This window comes from Hylobates moloch, unplaced genomic scaffold (genome assembly GCF_009828535.3).
Source record: "Hylobates moloch isolate HMO894 unplaced genomic scaffold, HMol_V3 SCAFFOLD_11, whole genome shotgun sequence".
NCBI lineage: Eukaryota > Metazoa > Chordata > Mammalia > Primates > Hylobatidae > Hylobates > Hylobates moloch.
The window spans coordinates 43,537,659-43,554,503 of NW_026652286.1; the positions used below are offsets into that span (position 1 = coordinate 43,537,659).

Below are 16,845 nucleotides of genomic sequence, written 5' to 3' on the forward strand. Positions count from 1 at the left end.
CATTGTAGTCTACTAACCTCTAAGGTCCTTTCTGTTCTACTCTATGATTCTTTGAAAGCTTTTAAAGCTTTAACTCCATTTAAAATCAAAACTTTACAACTGTATGCAAGACCCTCCCTCCTCTATGGGCTGTCCTTCCTCAGTGCATCAGTTGCCACTTCCTCTCATTCCCAATGATAATGAATTCCCAATTCCCAATGATAATGAATTACTTAAAACTCTCTGACAGTACCAGGCTTTTTACCTGTACAATATCTTTGTACATGCTATTCCCTCACTTAAAACATTCTCCTTATCACTCCTAGTCATCTGTTGAGATCTAGATTATGTGTCAGTGACTATAACATGGGAAAAGCTGACTTAGGGCGTCCTCTTCTGCAACTCTATCACAGTGTTCACTCTTAAAATTTTATTTTTTTTTAGAGACAGGGTTTCGATATATTGCTAAGGCTGGTCTTGAACTCTGGGCTCAAGCAATTCTCCCACCTCAGCCTCCCAAGTAGCTGGTACTACAGGTGCAAGCCATTGTGCCTCACAATATCCACTTAATAAATTATAGTGTCCTTATCTGTTTTATGGCTATCTCCACCACTAGTGGAACTTCTTCAAAGGCAGCAACATTGCCTTTCCTTTTACTCCTTTATTTCCAGCACCTAGCACATACATAGATACAGAGAATCCCTCTGAGGTCAATGAGAAAGCTCAGTGCTTGTCATGGAATCATCGTTGATGCCTCACCAAAACATAGGGCACATGACACAGGTCAAATCCTAGAGGCAGCATTAAAAGTTTCAGCTTGCCAGGTACCTGGCCAGAATGGCAAAGACAGAGAAACTCTAACATCTCCAGTCTTACAAACTGTCAGAACCAAAGTATCCAAGCTAGCCAAAGAATACCGTCTGGGGAATCTTTGTTTTATGAAAGGAGGACAGAAATAGATCACTAATTAGAAAATATTTCCCCAGAGTAAAGAGATTATCTTCTTAATTGGGGTAAATACTGCCACATTTATATAGGCTGAAATGCATAGCACTGGAGAAAACTCATTATGAGAAAGGACAGTTACAAAATTGATGCGTTAGAAGGGACTTCTAGTTTGACAGCATGGGAAGCTCCACAGACCCACCCTCCAGTAAAACTAGTGAAACTTATTTTTCAAAAGCAACCATTTAAAGTTTCTGGAAATGGTCTTAAAGGCACACAGCCAATGAAGAAACGTATGCTCAAGAAAATCTAAGAACAGCGGGAGTCCACAATATTTAAACCAAGACCTGTTCTCTGCCTTGCCTCTCCCAACTCAATGACACAGAAACTCCACTCCACACTGATGCAGCTAAAAACACAGACCTTCTCTCTCAAGCTCCCTGTTGAAGGGTTAGCTGCCTGGAATGTCCTGAGCAGGATATTAGCATTTCTGATCCTTCCCCCAGCTACCTGTTACTGAGGCTAAGTTCTAAGTGAGTGCAGCTAAAAGGTGGGCCTCTTTTGTCCCGTTTAACCCCCACTCATAGGATGGGAGCTTTAGCTTGGATGCAGTGCCACTGAGAATACTGGAGCCACAACTGGCATTGCCCTGGCTCATAAGATGGTGATTACACTCTGGGAGAAGCAAACCAAAAAGACCTGAGGCTACTGCCACCCCTCCACCAAGTCCTCAGCTCCTAAAGTGGTGGTGTCACTCAGAAGCATGTCATTGTCCCCCACCCCAGCTCCAGAACCGTGACTCAAAGATTTTGCCTGGCAGAGGAAGCAGGCTATAAAACAAAGAGCTCTGAATCTCTTCCCAGGGGAAATGACCTCATCTGCAACAGAGTGTAGAGAAGTTCAAGACTAAGGGTAGGGTACTCTCAAAAGAGTAGAAGTTGTGGTGAAAGGAAAAGATTAGCAGATTCATTGGAGATATAGGCTGAACTGTAGACTAGAGAATTTGCTGGAGATAACTAGGGAAAGAGACAGCTGGGAGGAGTCTCTTGGGGTAAGAACAAATTTCACCAGCCTGGGCAACATAGGGAGACCCCATCTTTACAAAAAATTTAAAAATTAGCCAGGCCACCTGCACATCCTGCACATATATCCCAGAACTTAAAAAAAAAAAGAAGCCAGGTGTAGTGGCACACACCTGTGGTCCCAATTACTCAGGAGGCTGAGGTAGGAGGATCACTGGAGTCCAGGAGGTTGAGGCTGCAGTGGGCCATGATCACGCCACAGCACTCTAGCCTGGGTGAAAGAGTGGGACTCTATCTCCAAAAACAAACCAAAAAAGAACAAATCTCAAACACTGATCTCAGGAACTATCCCTTCGAAGGAACCCTAATATAGTTGGATTAGTCTGGGAAGCAATTTATGCTTCAGGGCATTGCTGAAAAGAGCAGAGCAATCAGATGGCAATTAGTGAACCTAAAAAGCTGGGTGTGGCCAGGGAAACAGACAGTCAAAGTTCTGCCCAAACCATTATCATCCAAATATGACTGTAGGCATACCAAAGTCCTCTGAGGAGCAACATCAGAGGATTCACACTGTGAGAGGAGGGGGATCAACCACTTAAACAATCTAGCCAGTCATTAAATAAATAAACAAGCAAATAATAATAAGCCCCAGAGGAATCAGACAAGTACCCAAAGTTGCTACAATATATTATCAAAAATGTTCAGCTTCAAACAAACAAACAAAAAAACAAAAAACAAAGAAACACGAAAGTGTGACCCATATACCGGAAAAAAAGTAGGCAACAGAAACTCTCAATAAGAGGGACCAGATGTCAGATTTAACAGAAAAAGACTACAAATTAGCCATTATAAATATGTCCAAAGATTAAAAAAAAAAAAAACCATGATTTTTAAAGAGGTAAAGGAATGCATGATGTCAATGTTGCATCAAATAAAGAATGTCAATAAAGAGACAGAAATTATTGTTTTAAAACAAGAACCAAATGGATGTTCTGGAGTTGAAAAGTACAATAACTGAAGTGAAAAATTAGGAGAGGGGCTAAATAGTAGATCTGAACTGACAGAAGAAAGAATTAGCAAACTTCAAGAGAGACTGATAGAGATTATACAATCCTAAAAACATAGAGAAAAAGGAATGAAGAAAAATGAACAGAGCCTCAGAGAAATGTAGAACACCATTAATCACACCAATATATGAATACTAGAAGGGGAAGATAAAGAAAAAGGAGCAAGAAAACTCACACCTGTGAGAGGCCAAAGTGGGTGGATCGCTTGAGGCCGGGAGTTAAAGACCAGCCTGGACAACATCTCTACTAAAAATACAAAAATTAGCCGGGTGTGGTGGTGTACACCTGTGATCCCAGCTACTCGGGGAGGCTGAGACATGAGAATCACTTGAATCCAGGAGTCAGATTGGAGTGAACTGAGATTGTGCCACTGTACTCCAGCCTGGGTGACAGAGTGAGACTATGTCTCAAAAAAAAAAAAAAGAAAAGATAAAGGAGAAGGAAAAATATTCAAAGCAATAATGGCTGAAAAACCTCCCAAGTGTTTTGAAAAACATTAATCTACCCATAAAGAAAATCCAATAAACTCCAACTAGGATAAATGCAAAGAGATCCACAAATAGACACATTAAGTAAAACGCTAAAAGTCAAAGGCAATGAGAAAACTTTGAAAGCAGCAAGAGAAAAATGACTCATCACACACATGTGAACCCAGTAAGATTAACAGTTAACTTCTCGCCAAAAATAATGGATGCCAGGAGACAATGGGATAACATGGTCAAAGGGCTCACTGAAGTGAGAGGATGTCAACCAAGAATTGTACATCCAGCAAAACTCTCGTGAAAATAAAGACATTTCCAGATAAACAAACACTGAGAAAATTCACTGCTAACTGACACATCTTACAAAAAAAATACTAAAGGAAGCTTTAAGTGACCCCCCAGATAGTACTTTGAATCCATACAAAAAAGTACCAACACTGAGCCAGGTACTGTTCTAGGTACTGGAGATATAGCAGTGAACAAAACAGATCCCTTTCCCTTATGAACTTTATATTCTAGGCAATAAATAATAAAACAATAAGTGATTAAATAATAAAATCCAAATGATGATAAGTTCTTAAAAATTATTTTAAAAAGTGATTCATAATGAAGATCTGGGTGCCAGGAATGGAGTAGAGGTGCAGATTTCATTATTAAATAGGGTGGTCTGGGAAAGGTCTCTTTGATAAGATGAAGGATGACAAATGACAAAGAATATTTTGGGGGGTTTTTGTTTTGTTTTTTGTTTTTTTGAGGCAGAGTCTCCCTCTGTTGCCCAGGCTGGAGTGCAGTGGCACAATCTCTGCTCACCACAGCCTCCACCTCCTGGGTTCAAGCATTTCTCCTGCCTGAGCCTCTCGAATAGCTGAGACTACAGGCAAATGCCACCACGCCCGGCTAATTTTATATTTTTAGTAGAGACAGGGTTTTACTATGTTGGCCAGGCTGGTCTCGAACTCCTGACCTCAAGTGATCTGCCCGCCTTGGCCTCCCAAAGTGCTGGGATTACAGGTGTGAGCCATCACGCCCAGCCACAAAGCATATTTTATATGGAAATATGAGGGCATAAACTAAATATCTAAGGAAACAATAGTCCAGGCAGGGGCAAAGCTAGGACCAAGGCCCTAAAGCAGGAATACAAGAATATGAAGGAACACCAAAGAGTGTGGCTATAGTGAGTGACAAGGGGAATATAAGTCAGAGAGGAGATCAGAATAAGTGGGGACCAGAACCCAGAGGGCCTTGCTAACTTTTGTGGAGACTGTGGCTTTCACACCAAACAAAAAAATGAAGTTATCACAAGTTTTGAGCAGAGTGAAATGATCTGGTTTGCTTTTTTTTTTTTTTTTTTTTTTTCAAAAAAGCTCTCTAGCTGCTACATTGAGAATAAATGTAGACATGGTTATCTGCTAGGAGACTACTGAGCCTTGGTGCCTGCAGTGGAATGATAGTGAGAAATGATTCTATTTTGGATATATTTTAAAGGGAGAACCCACAGGATTTACCAATAGATGTGGAGTTGAGAAAAATTATGAATTATTTAGAATATTTTTTGCCCAGGCAATTGAAACAATGGACTTGCCCTCAACTGAGATGAGGAAGGCAGTATATACAGCAGGTTTTGGATAAGATAATATTTAGAATCCAGCTAGTGCACATTAAGCTTCAGATGCCTTTAAAACTCTTAGAAGAAAACACAGGGGTAAGTCATCCTGACCTTGGATTTGACAATGGTTTCTTAGACATGACCTCAAAAGTATGAGCAGAAACAACAGCAAAAAAATAAATAAACTGGACTTCATCAAAATTTAAAACTTCTGTGCTTCAAAGGACACAATCAAGAAAGTGAAAAAGCAACCCACAGAATGGGAGAAAATATTTTCAAATCATGTATCTCAAAAGGGATTTGTACCTAAAATATGTAAAGAACTTTAACAACTCAATAACAAAAAGACGACCCAATTTAAAAATGAGTAAAGGTTTTTTATTTTATTTTAAATTTTTTTTTGAGACAGAGTCTCTCTGTCACCCAGGCTAAAGTGCAGTGGCCCAGTCTCGGCTCACTACAACCTCCGCCTGCTGGGTTCAAGCCATTCTCATGTCTCAGCCTCCTGAGTAGCTGGAATTATAGGCACACATCACCACGCCCAGCTAATTTTTGTATTTTTTTTGTAGAGACCAAGTTTTGCCACATTGCCCTGGCTGGTCTTGAACTCCTGGCTTCAGGCAATCCGCCCACCACCCAAAGCGCTGGGATTACAGGCATGAGCCACTATACCAGGACACAAAGTTATTATTAAAAACTAAAAAAACAACAACAACAACAACAAAAAAAAAAACAGATGGCAAGGCTGCAGAGAAAAGAGAACACTTATACACAGTTGATGGGAATGTAAATTAGTCCAGCCACTGTGGAAAGCAGTTTGGAGCTTTTTTTTTTTTTTCTTTTTTTTGAGATGGAGTTTCACTCTTGTTGCCCAGGCTGGAGTGCAATGGCATGATCTCGGCTCACCGCAACCTCCGCCTCCCAGGTTCACGCAATTCTCCTGCCTCAGCCTTCCGAGTAGCTGGGATTACAGGCATGCGCCACCATGCCCAGCTAATTTTTTTGTATTTTTAGTAGAGATGGGGTTTCTCCATGTTGGTCAGGCTGGTCTCGAACTCCTGACCTCAGGTGATCCACCCGCCTCAGCCTCCCAAAGTGCTGGGATTACAGGCGTGAGCCACCATGCCCGGCCACAGCAGTTTGGAGATTTCTAAGAGTACTAAAAATAGAACTACCATTCGATCCAGCAATTCCATTACTATATACATACCCAAAGGAAAATATATTATTCTACTAAAAAGACATGCGCACTCATATGTTCACTGCAGCACTATTCACAATAGCAAAGACATGAAATCAACCTAGATGCCATTAATTAATGTGATACAGGCCAGGCACGGTGGTTCACGTCTGTAATACCAGCACTTTGGGAGGCCAAGGCGGGAGGAGAGCTTGAGCCCAGGAGTTCAAGACCAGCCTGGGCAACATAGCAAAACCCTGTATCTACAAAACAATACAAAGAAATTAGCCAGGCAGTGGTGCATGCCTGTAGTTCCAGCTACTCAGAAGCTGAGGTGGGAGGAACGCTTGAGCCCAGGAGATTGAGGCTGCAGTGAGCCGGAATCATGCCACTGCACACCAGCCTGGGTGACAGAGCAAGACCCTGACTCAAAAAAAAAAAAAAAAAAAAAAAAGAAAGGAAAGAAAATGTGGTACATATTGACCATGAAAATATTTTGCAGCAACATGAATGCAGCTGGATGCCATTATCCTAAGCGAATTAATGCAGACACAGAAAACCAGATATTGCATGTTCTCACTTGTAAGTGGGAGCTAAATCTTGGGTACACACAAACACAAAGATGTGAACAATAGATACTGGAGTCTCCAAAAGGAGTGGGGATAGCGAGAAGGACTGAAAAAATTCCCATTGGATGCTATGGTCACTATCTGCATAAGAAAATCAATAGAATCCCAAACCTCAGCATCACGCAATATACTCTTGTAACAAACCTGCACATGTACCCCGTGAATATAAAATGAAGATGGAAATTTTTTAAAATAATAAAAAATAAAATAAATGAGCAAAGGATCTGAGAAAATATTTCTCTAAAGAAGAAATACAAATAACCATTAAGCACATGAAAAGATGTTCAATACCATTAGTCATCAGAGAAATGTAAATCAAAATCATAATGCGATATTGCTTTATACCAACTAGGATGACTGTAATCAAAAAGGCAGACAATAACAAGCGTTGATGAGCATGTGGAGAGAACAGATCCCTCATATACTGCTGGCAGGAATGTAAAAATGGTTTAGCCACTTGAACCATTTTTACATGGAAAATACTGTGGCAGTTCCTAAAACAGGTAAACACAGTTACCATATGACCCAGCAATTCTATTCATATGTATGTACCCAAGAGAAATAAAAGTATACATCCAAACAAAACATAAAACACATGTCCACACAAAAACTTATACATGTCTATAGCAGCAGTATTCATTATAGCCAAAAAGTGAAACAAACCAGATGTCTATAAATTGATGAATGCTAAACAAAACTGGTATGTCCATGCAATAGAATATTATTTGGCCATGAAAAGAAATAAAGTACAGATATATATACACAAACATATACAGGCAGTACTGATACAACATGAATGCACCTTGAAAACATGCTAAGTGAAAAACGCTAGTTACAACAGACCACATATTATATGATTGAATTTACATGAAATGTCCGTAATAGGCAAAACTACAGAAAGAGAAAGTAGATTCGTGGTTGCTTAGGGCTGGGGGAAATTCGGAGAGAGAACAATAGCTAATGTGTATGTGGTTTCTTTTTGAGGTGACAAAAATGTTTTTAAATTGACTGAGGTGATGGTTGCACATATCTGTGAATATACTAAAACCCATTGAATTGTATATAAATGGGTGAATTGCACAGTATGTGAATTCTTTCTCCAAAAAGCTGGGTTTTTTTAATTGATAGGTTGGACTAGAGGCCAGATAAACTTTTTCTGTAAAGAGTCAGACAGTAAATATTTTAGGCTTGGTGGTCCATATGGTCTCTGTCGCAACTACTCAACTCTGCTATTCTTGTGTAAAAGCAGCAATAGACAATATGTAAATGAATGAGAGTGGCTGTATGCCAATAAAACTTTACAGACACTGAAATTTCAATTTCACATAAATTTCACATCTTGAAATTCTTCTTTACCTTTCCCCCTAAACTATTTTAAAATGTAAAAATCAGGGTTCTCCCACCGCCCCTGCTGGGGGTCTCAGTAGCTCGGGCGGCGGGAGGAGCGGCAGCGACCAGGCAGCCCAGCTTCGCGAAGGCTCTCGGTGCGCCGCCGCTCGCAGACATCCCTCACGCGCCCTCTACGCCGCCAGGATGCCTAAGAGGAAGAAGGTCAGCGCCGCCGAAGGGGCCGCCAAGGAAGAGCCCAAGAGGAGATCGGCGCGGTTGTCTGCTAAACCTGCTCCTGCAAAAGTGGAAGCGAAGCCGAAAAAGGCAGGAGCGAAGGATAAATCTTCAGACAAAAAAGTGAGAACAAAAGGGAAAAGGGGAGCAAAGGGAAAACAGGCCGAAGTGGCTAACCAAGAAACTAAAGAACATTTACCTGCAGTAAACAGGGAAAAGAAAGCTGAGGAGAGTCCAGCCTCTGATGAAGCAGGAGAGAAAGAAGCCAAGTCTGATTAATACCACACATCATATATTATCAGTGGTCCCTGTCTCCCTTCTTGTACAATCCAGAGGAATATTTTTATCAACTATTTTGTAAATGCAAGTTTTTTAGTAGCTCTAGAAACATTTTTAAAAAGGAAGGAATTCCACCTCATCCCATCTTTTAAGTGTAAATGCTTTAAGAGGTGAAATCATTCGCTGGTTGTTTATTTTTTGGTACAACCAGAAAACAGTGTGGGTTATTGAATTATGGGAGGCTTTGACTGTCTTTGGTGTCAGCTTAACATTCCATAGCTGGGGGGGTTAGTTTTTATATCCTATAATACAATGCATATTAAATGACAATATGGAGTCAGTCCTGCATTTAATGTCTTGAACATTTTAAATTACTTCTATTCCCATGTTATTTTTTAGTAGAATTGTTTCCTAAAGGAAACCACTCCTTGATCATGGCTCTCCCTGTCAGAATTGTGTGTACTCTGTAACATCTTTGGTTGTGGTAGTCCCGTTTTCCTAATCACTTGGTTACTGTCCTGTGAAAGATTAAAAATTTGAATATGTAGTATACACATGCTATTCAGTTGTGAATTGGTGAGACGTATGTAACAGCTTATCAACATGTGAAGATACCAGTACTTGATAGCCTCTTAAGGACAATTTGCTTCCAAATTTTAAGCTGGAAAGTCACTGGAATAACTTTAAAAAAAGAATTACAATAAACGGCTTTTTAGATTTTCGGTACATATGTTAAGAATTGTGTACAAATTGAAATGTCTGTACTGATCCTCAACCAGTAAAATCTCAATTATGAAAGAAAAAAAGTAAAAATCATTTTTAGTTTGCAGGCTATACGAAAAAAACAGTTTGCTGATCCCTGGACTAGATATAATAAATCCACTCTCTGCTCCGGCTTCAGGCGCTAAGGAAATCTCTCTCCCTGACAATCCCCATGAACAAACAGCAACTTCGATTCCCCGCTCAGTTTTCCCTCATGCTACCATCCCTATACATGGCTTTCAAACACCCTGAGAGGATCACAAACCCAGCCAAACACTCAACAGCAGGAAACCTCTAGGACTCCATTTCCAAAATAGAACACCCACTTCAACAGACTTGGCAAAAAGAATTAGAGCTCATCACGTGTTCCTTATAAATGACACTCACCTTTGGGCAGTGGTATGGGAAGAGGCTTAGGGACAAAGAATATAAGAGAATAAAACAAACTCATGCCTCTCCCAAGAAACTTCTGGCATCTAATCAACTCTAAGTGGGAGGATTTAGGCTTATGCATCAATGAGCAATACAAAATATATACACACACTGTGTGTGTGTGTGTCCTTAAGGACAAAATATCCTATTAAGAGTATTGTACTACACAAGAGAAGGCAGAAGAATAGTGCAGGCATTAGGAGTTCCAGAAGCCTTTGTTAAGCATCATTTGTTCTTTCATTTGCCTAACCAATATTTACTGAGTAGTTACTATGTGACAGGTCTTGTGCTGAGATCCAAGGACACACAGATTAATCAGACATATTGAAAGCATCTAGGTGAGACAGATATATAGAAGAGAGTCAGTCCTTGAAGGAAAGAACCACTGTTCTATGCAGAGGAAAGTGTTACCACTCAATCCCAAAGACAGAGCCAAGCAACTTTCTCTCCAACTCCTCCATCCCCATACTGCCTGAGACCGCACAAAGTTTTCCACTCTTAACTGATCACACAGCTTGGTCAACATCCAGAGAAATCACAAAGCTTATGAAGTGTCATAGAGGAAAAAGAATTTCACAGATAATGTCTTGAATCACATTTCTGCCACTTACCACTGTGTCACCTAGAGCCTGTAAAATGCAAACTACCTCACAGTTACAATGTGGAGAAAAGGAAATAATTTAAGGCACAGTCCCTTACAGTGCCTGTATGTAGAAGATGCTTCATATGTCCGTTTGACTATTCTGAACCTAGGTCCCCTTGACAAGGGGGCTCATACTATTTATACTGGTTTATCTAAGGAGAAACCTAGTGTCTGAGGATAAACAAGAATAAAGAGTATGAGCCCCCTTGTCAAGGGATCCAGCAACTTCTAATCTTACCAGTGACTTCCCAGAGACTTCTAATCTTACCTCTGCCTCCTCAAGACACCAAGTGGCTAGATAAAAGAGGGCATGCCTCTCATCAAGCCAGTGCCAAATTGCTGAGGTGTATGCCTATGTGGATCTATACCTGAGAAGGCCTGATGCATGTTGGGTACTGACAAAAAATTAGAAGAAACTGGATAACACAATTATAGAAATTTGCACACAGCTCTATGGTTTACAAAGGATATTTTTCAAGCCTCACATCAGCCATTGAAGGTATATGTTACTGGTGTCCCTATCTTATAGATGAAGTAACTATTCTCTAGATACTTCCCTACTTGATGTCTCCCAGAGTTGCCATATTTTTTGCCTCCTGCCTTTACTCGTTAAGTTCCCCTTTCCTGGAATGCTCTTCTTCCTTTCTTCATCTAGTAAGCTCCTGCTCATCTTTAAAAACCAAGTTCCAATTTCACCTCCTCTGCAAAACCTGCTCCTGACATACCTTCAGTCAGAATTAGGGCCAGCTCTGTTTACTTCTAGCTTTTCAACTTTAGGATGAAATCCAAGTTCCTCAGTATGGCACACAAATCTGGCTACAGCCTCCCTTTCTAATCTTATTCCCAACCTCTCCCTCCCTGCCCCACTATTACATTTGCTCAAGTTAAAAGAACCACTGAACCACAGATTCCCAAGGACATCATACTTGTTACTCCACATGATGTATCATGCTCAGCCCCCTCCCCATGTAAATCCCTATTCATCTCCAAAAATTCATCTCAGGCAATACCTTTTCTGGGTAGTGTTTCCTGTCATCCTCAGATGGGTTAACTCTTTTCTGTACTTCCAGAGCATGCAGGGCTCATCTCTTGTTACAATATCTATGGGGATTGAATATGTGTTTTTTTTGCCTCAATAATATGTGAGAACTTTGTAGGTAGGAAATTCATCTTATTAGTCTTTAAATGAGTATGCAAAACATATCCAGCATCCAGCACATAGCACACACTAAATACATTTGAAGAAAAAAGAGAGAAAGAAGGCAAGGAGCACATCAAAAAGTAAGAAAGATTTCAAAGGAGGTATTTATAAGTGAGGAGAAGAACACAAGAATGAATGAAAGGAAATGAAAGGAAACTCACTGAACTTAAGTGAATCAGACAATTCTTAATGCTATGAAGTACAAGTACACTGAATGTGAGGCATATGCAGACACAGACATGCACAGAAGGACTTGAAAAAATACATATATAGTCAGACAAACACAGACACCAGTTAGGTCTGAAGGGAAGCAGGGCCTTGGGAGCCAGCTGCCAATTCCTCCTTAGACAGGAAGAGTCAGAAATTTTCAATTTCTGAAGCATGGCTTTTCTCTCTCTGCTAGCTTGACCATTCCCGGCTGCTAGGTGATACCTGCATTCTGCCTACCACTTTGTGGGGCCCAGATTCTGCCTAGACTGACAGCATCTTTGGGCTGCTGATTACATTTCTGGCTCTGCTTTTACTTCCAGGTCCTGTGTCCTATACCTCAGGCCAAACCCTTTGTCCCTAACCTTCTCCTTGATCCTCAACCTCATTTATGACCTTTCTTTCAGCCCCTACTTTCTTGGCTCAGTGTTCCTCTTCTCCCTCCACTTCTTGTCATACACAGACACATCTAAATGCAGAAAGACACATACCCACACAAGCACAAAATGGTGTATACACACATATAAAAAAACACAAACACAAAGGCACATATAGACATATACACATATATAGACATCTATACAAACAAGTCTTACAAATATATCTCATCCCTGTCATCGACAGGATTACCATCCAGAAAAGACAAAGCAGACTCAATAACAAAGAGAGGGGGAAGGAAAACAACAGCCTGCTTAGTGAGAAAGAATTTCCCTATCTGTCAAAGCAAGCCACCGTCAGGTTTTCCTGGAAACATGAGGGGTACCATCTGGGGGAGCTGCTGCCTCATCTTGTATCTGGCTAAGGTACTGGGACAGATTGCAAACTATGCCTACTCTCACTGATATTTAGCTCAACTTGTCTGGAAACTGGTACCCTTGCCTGCGTGCTGGCTGACAATATGGCTTCTGCTACACCAGTACATATAAGATCACTGCATCCTGATTCCTCTGGAAACTCCCACAGGCCCTATGGATACTATCATTACAGCCCTTAAAATGTGCTATTGTCACTGCCTGTTTATATAATTGTCTCTCTCACTAGCCTAGGGCTTGTTAATGGCAAAGAGTATCTTATTTTCATCACTACTTAGTACATTGCAAGGTTTGGATTTGAACCCAGGTTGGACTCCAAAGCTCATGCTTAGACTTTTAAAAAGTCAAAGTCCAAATAGTTTATTCTAAAGTTATTCTAAGAAACTCACGAAAGTTAGGACTGAATGTATGAGCTGGGCCAAATAACTTGAACTCAATGGAAGTTGCGGCCTATAAACTAATGAGCCACTCCTGGTAGGTGAATTCTACAGCCACCCTATATGTACTTACAAGGAAGAATGGGAACAGGACATTTCTTTAGCCTAAGGAGCAGGTTTCACTTGAAAAATTATGTCATTCATGGTGTCAGCTATCTCTGTTCTGTCCAAAGGACCTGAGCAGACTTCAATCCGTGCTTTGCCTGAATTAAGAGCAGGGGGTCAGAATGCTCCATGAAGTAGGAGACAAGATGATGACTGCACCAGGATACAGGCAGAGAACTAGAAAGAAAAAAGGCAGAGAGGTGCCTCCAAACTGAAGTCAAAGAAGAATTACTATAGCAACAAAATGTATATACCAGAAACCAATGCTCAAGTAAATTTGCATATAGTAAATTTTTTTAAGAAAGAAAGAGGCTGGACACGGTTGCTCACATCTGTAGTCCCAGCACTTTAGGAGGCCAAGGCGGGCGGATCACTTGAGGTCAGGAGTTTGAGACCAGCCTGACCAACATATGAAACCCCGTCTCTACTAAAAATACAAAAATTAGCCGGGCATGGTGTCATATGCCTGTAATCCCAGCTACTCGCGAGGCTGAGGCAGGAGAATCACTTGAATCCAGGAGGCGGAGATTGCAGTGAGCCAAGACTGCGCCACTGTACTCCAGCCTGGGCAACAAGAGGAAATTCCATCTAAAAAAAAAAAAAAGAAAGGAGAAAGAGGAGGAGGAGGAGGAGAAAGAGAAAAAGCAGCAGCAGCAGTAGCTCCAGGCTGTCAAAGCTGTGTGCAGGGAACACAAAGAAAAGTTATGTTCAGAATTGGGTCCAGGGACCAAAAGGAGAGCTCTGCTTCCCAGGTGCCAGTATGGCCTCTGGGAGTGATATAGCAGCCATGGGAATCAGAGAGAGGCCCTGAGCACGAGGTGAATCAAGGAAAAATAAAACTAGAGCCACTTGGCTAGCTGTCTTTGACAACTCCTCACATGTAATGTCACACAGTAGGGGTCAAGAAATTGATTCAGGCCCCTGGTATATGGGCAAGAGGGAATTGCCACCATGGTTGTCCCACAGATTCTTTGACATCTTAACTTCCCCAGAAGCAGTACTAACTACAAAAAAGGAAAAGGAAGGAATAAAAAGAGAGAAAGAGGGAGACATTCTCCAAAAGAGAATGTTCCAGGACTCTTCAGTCTGACATTCTCAAAAGTCATCTATACCTCCCCAGGAACTGAGGCAACCTCGCTGTCAGTTAGCTAACCAGGGATCTGCTTCCAGCAACCATGGTACTTCAGACTTCAAAGCACCACTGCATCTCTATCAAAGTTGGAGGTAGGGGAATGGAGATCGAGGCAGGGCACGGTGGCTTACACTTGTAATCCCAACACTTTGGGAGGCCAAGGCAGGCTGATTACTGGAGACCAGGAGTTCGAGACCAGCCTGGCCAACATAGAGAAACTCCTTCCTACTAAAAACACAAAAACATTTGCCAGGCGTGGTGGTGCATGCCTGTAGTCCCAGCTACTCGGGAGGCTGAGGCATGAGAATCACTTGACTCTAGGAGGTGTAGGCTGCAGTGAGCAGAGATCACGCCACTGCACTCCAGCCTGGGTGACAGAGTGAGACTGTCTCAAAAAAAAAAAAAAAAAAAAAATGGAGATAGAAATCAACATGACTTTCAAAGTGCTTTCTACAGGGCCCTAAGGATTGTTACGGGCTGGGCTACAGAAAGGCAAGCAAAAGGTGACCACCACTCCAACCAATGCAGTGACACTTTTTTAAAAAACATCTTTATTGAGATTTAATCACATACTAATTGTAGTATAAAACCCAATAGTTTTTAGTATATTCACAGAAGTATACAACTATCACCACAATCTAATTTTAGAACATTATCATCAGCCTGAGGCACATCTGAGTTACAATAACCTCAAAAATGGTTAACTATGATCTAACTCCGTCTCTTTCCTTATTGGTTATAAGGAAAAAAAAAATGTCTGTCTCAGAGATTTCTTGTAAGGATTATATGAGACAGCGTATGCAAGAGTACACAGCACAAGGCTAGCACATCATAGCAATGGTAGTACGAGTTAAAGAAGTAGAAATACTGCTACTATAAACTAGACCACAGGCTGGGTACTTGATATACATGATTTCATTTCATCTTTGCCATAATCTTTCCAGGTAGGAATTACTGACTAATTTGATGGTAAGGAAATGAAAGTTCACAGAGTTTAAGAAAATCTTCCAGGCTGGGTGCAGTGGCTCATGTTTACAATCCCAGGATTTTGGGAGGCTGAGGTGGGCAGAGATTGCTTGAGCCCAGGAGTTTTGAGACCACCCTGGGTAACATGGCGAAACCCCGTCTCTACAAAAAATACAGAAATTAACTGGGCATGGTGGCGTGCACCTGTAGTCCCAGCTACTCAGGAGGCTTTAGTGGGAAGATTGCTTGAACCCAGGAGTTTAAGGCTGCAGTAAGCTATGAGCATGACACTGCACTCCAGGCTGGGTGACAGAGCAAGACTCTATTTCAAAAAAAAAAAAGAAAGAAAAGAAAAGAAAAAAGAAACGAAAAGAAAAGAAAAAGAGAGAGAGAGAGAGAAATTTTCCAAAGTCAAACAACTAATAATTGGCAAAAGTATACCTGAAACTATCATCTTTCTTGCTTTAAAAGTACATACTTTTGCTCTACTACATAGCCTTTGGGCATTCTCAGTGTTTTCCTTTTTTTATTCACTTGTGCTCCTACAGTATGTGTTATTCTCAAAGTCTCTCCTATCATTTTAAGTACAATAATCTTACCTCCATCCAGACTCTGCACATGATTCATAACATAGGGCAGAAGGGTAGGGAAGAAGGTCACAGAGGAGATCAGACATATAGGTCATATACTAACATGTCTAGAGCCCACACTGTAGCAACTCCAGAAAAACAACCCAACACTGACTTCAGCTTTTATCCTGACAGGGAACTCACAAGTCCAAAGCACTCTGTCCCCAGTACCATTGACCAGCCCACTCTGCACTCCTCCTTTGCACTAGAGAAACAATTTAAAGGGCATAAAACAATAAGATAGTATCTTTGTTTTCAAATTCAAAATTCAAAAAAAGTCAACTCAGCACCCTTATGAGAAAGGTCCTGAACCAAACACAATGTTATGAGAAACAGCAATGAATAAAACCTAGTTCATGACCCCTAAAGGAACCCACAATCTGGTAGGACAGTTAAGGATGGACCCAATTACAATACAGAACAGAGCAACATGACAAACATAAGGTTCATGCCAAGTACTCTCGAACATGAGAAAGGATTACTTCCCACTGTAGGAGAACAAACAAGATTTCTTGGATTGGCCAGGAGTGGTGGCTCACGCCTATAATCTCAGCACTTTGGGAGCCAGAGGCGGATGGATCACAAGGTCTGGAGTTCAAGACCAGCTTGGCCAACATGAGGAAAGGGAGCCTGAGGCAGAAGAATCATTGGAACCCGGGAGGCAGAGGTTGCATGAGCCGAGATCACACCACTGCAGTCCAGCCTGGGCAACAGAACAAGACTCCATCTCCAAAAAAAAAAAAAAAAAAATATTTCTTGGATGAAGC

The 16,845-nt window shown here is 41.2% G+C and overlaps 2 protein-coding genes across 9 annotated transcripts in view; one reads left to right on the top strand and one right to left on the bottom strand.

The window, feature by feature from the left end:
• STIM1 (stromal interaction molecule 1) overlaps positions 1-16,845 on the bottom strand; it is a 230,750-nt gene that overhangs the window by 89,163 nt on the left and 124,742 nt on the right. The window lies entirely within an intron of this gene.
• LOC116476620 (non-histone chromosomal protein HMG-14-like) lies at positions 8,444-8,863 on the top strand. The gene has a single exon (XM_032761519.2). It carries the CDS (start codon positions 8,444-8,446, stop codon positions 8,750-8,752), a length of 309 nt encoding a protein of 102 aa, XP_032617410.1. The 3' UTR covers positions 8,753-8,863.

Coding starts and splice junctions, on each gene's coding strand:
- LOC116476620 (XM_032761519.2), top strand. CDS start 8,444: ATGCCTAAGAGGAAGAAGGTCAGCGCCGCCGAAGGGGCCGCCAAGGAA.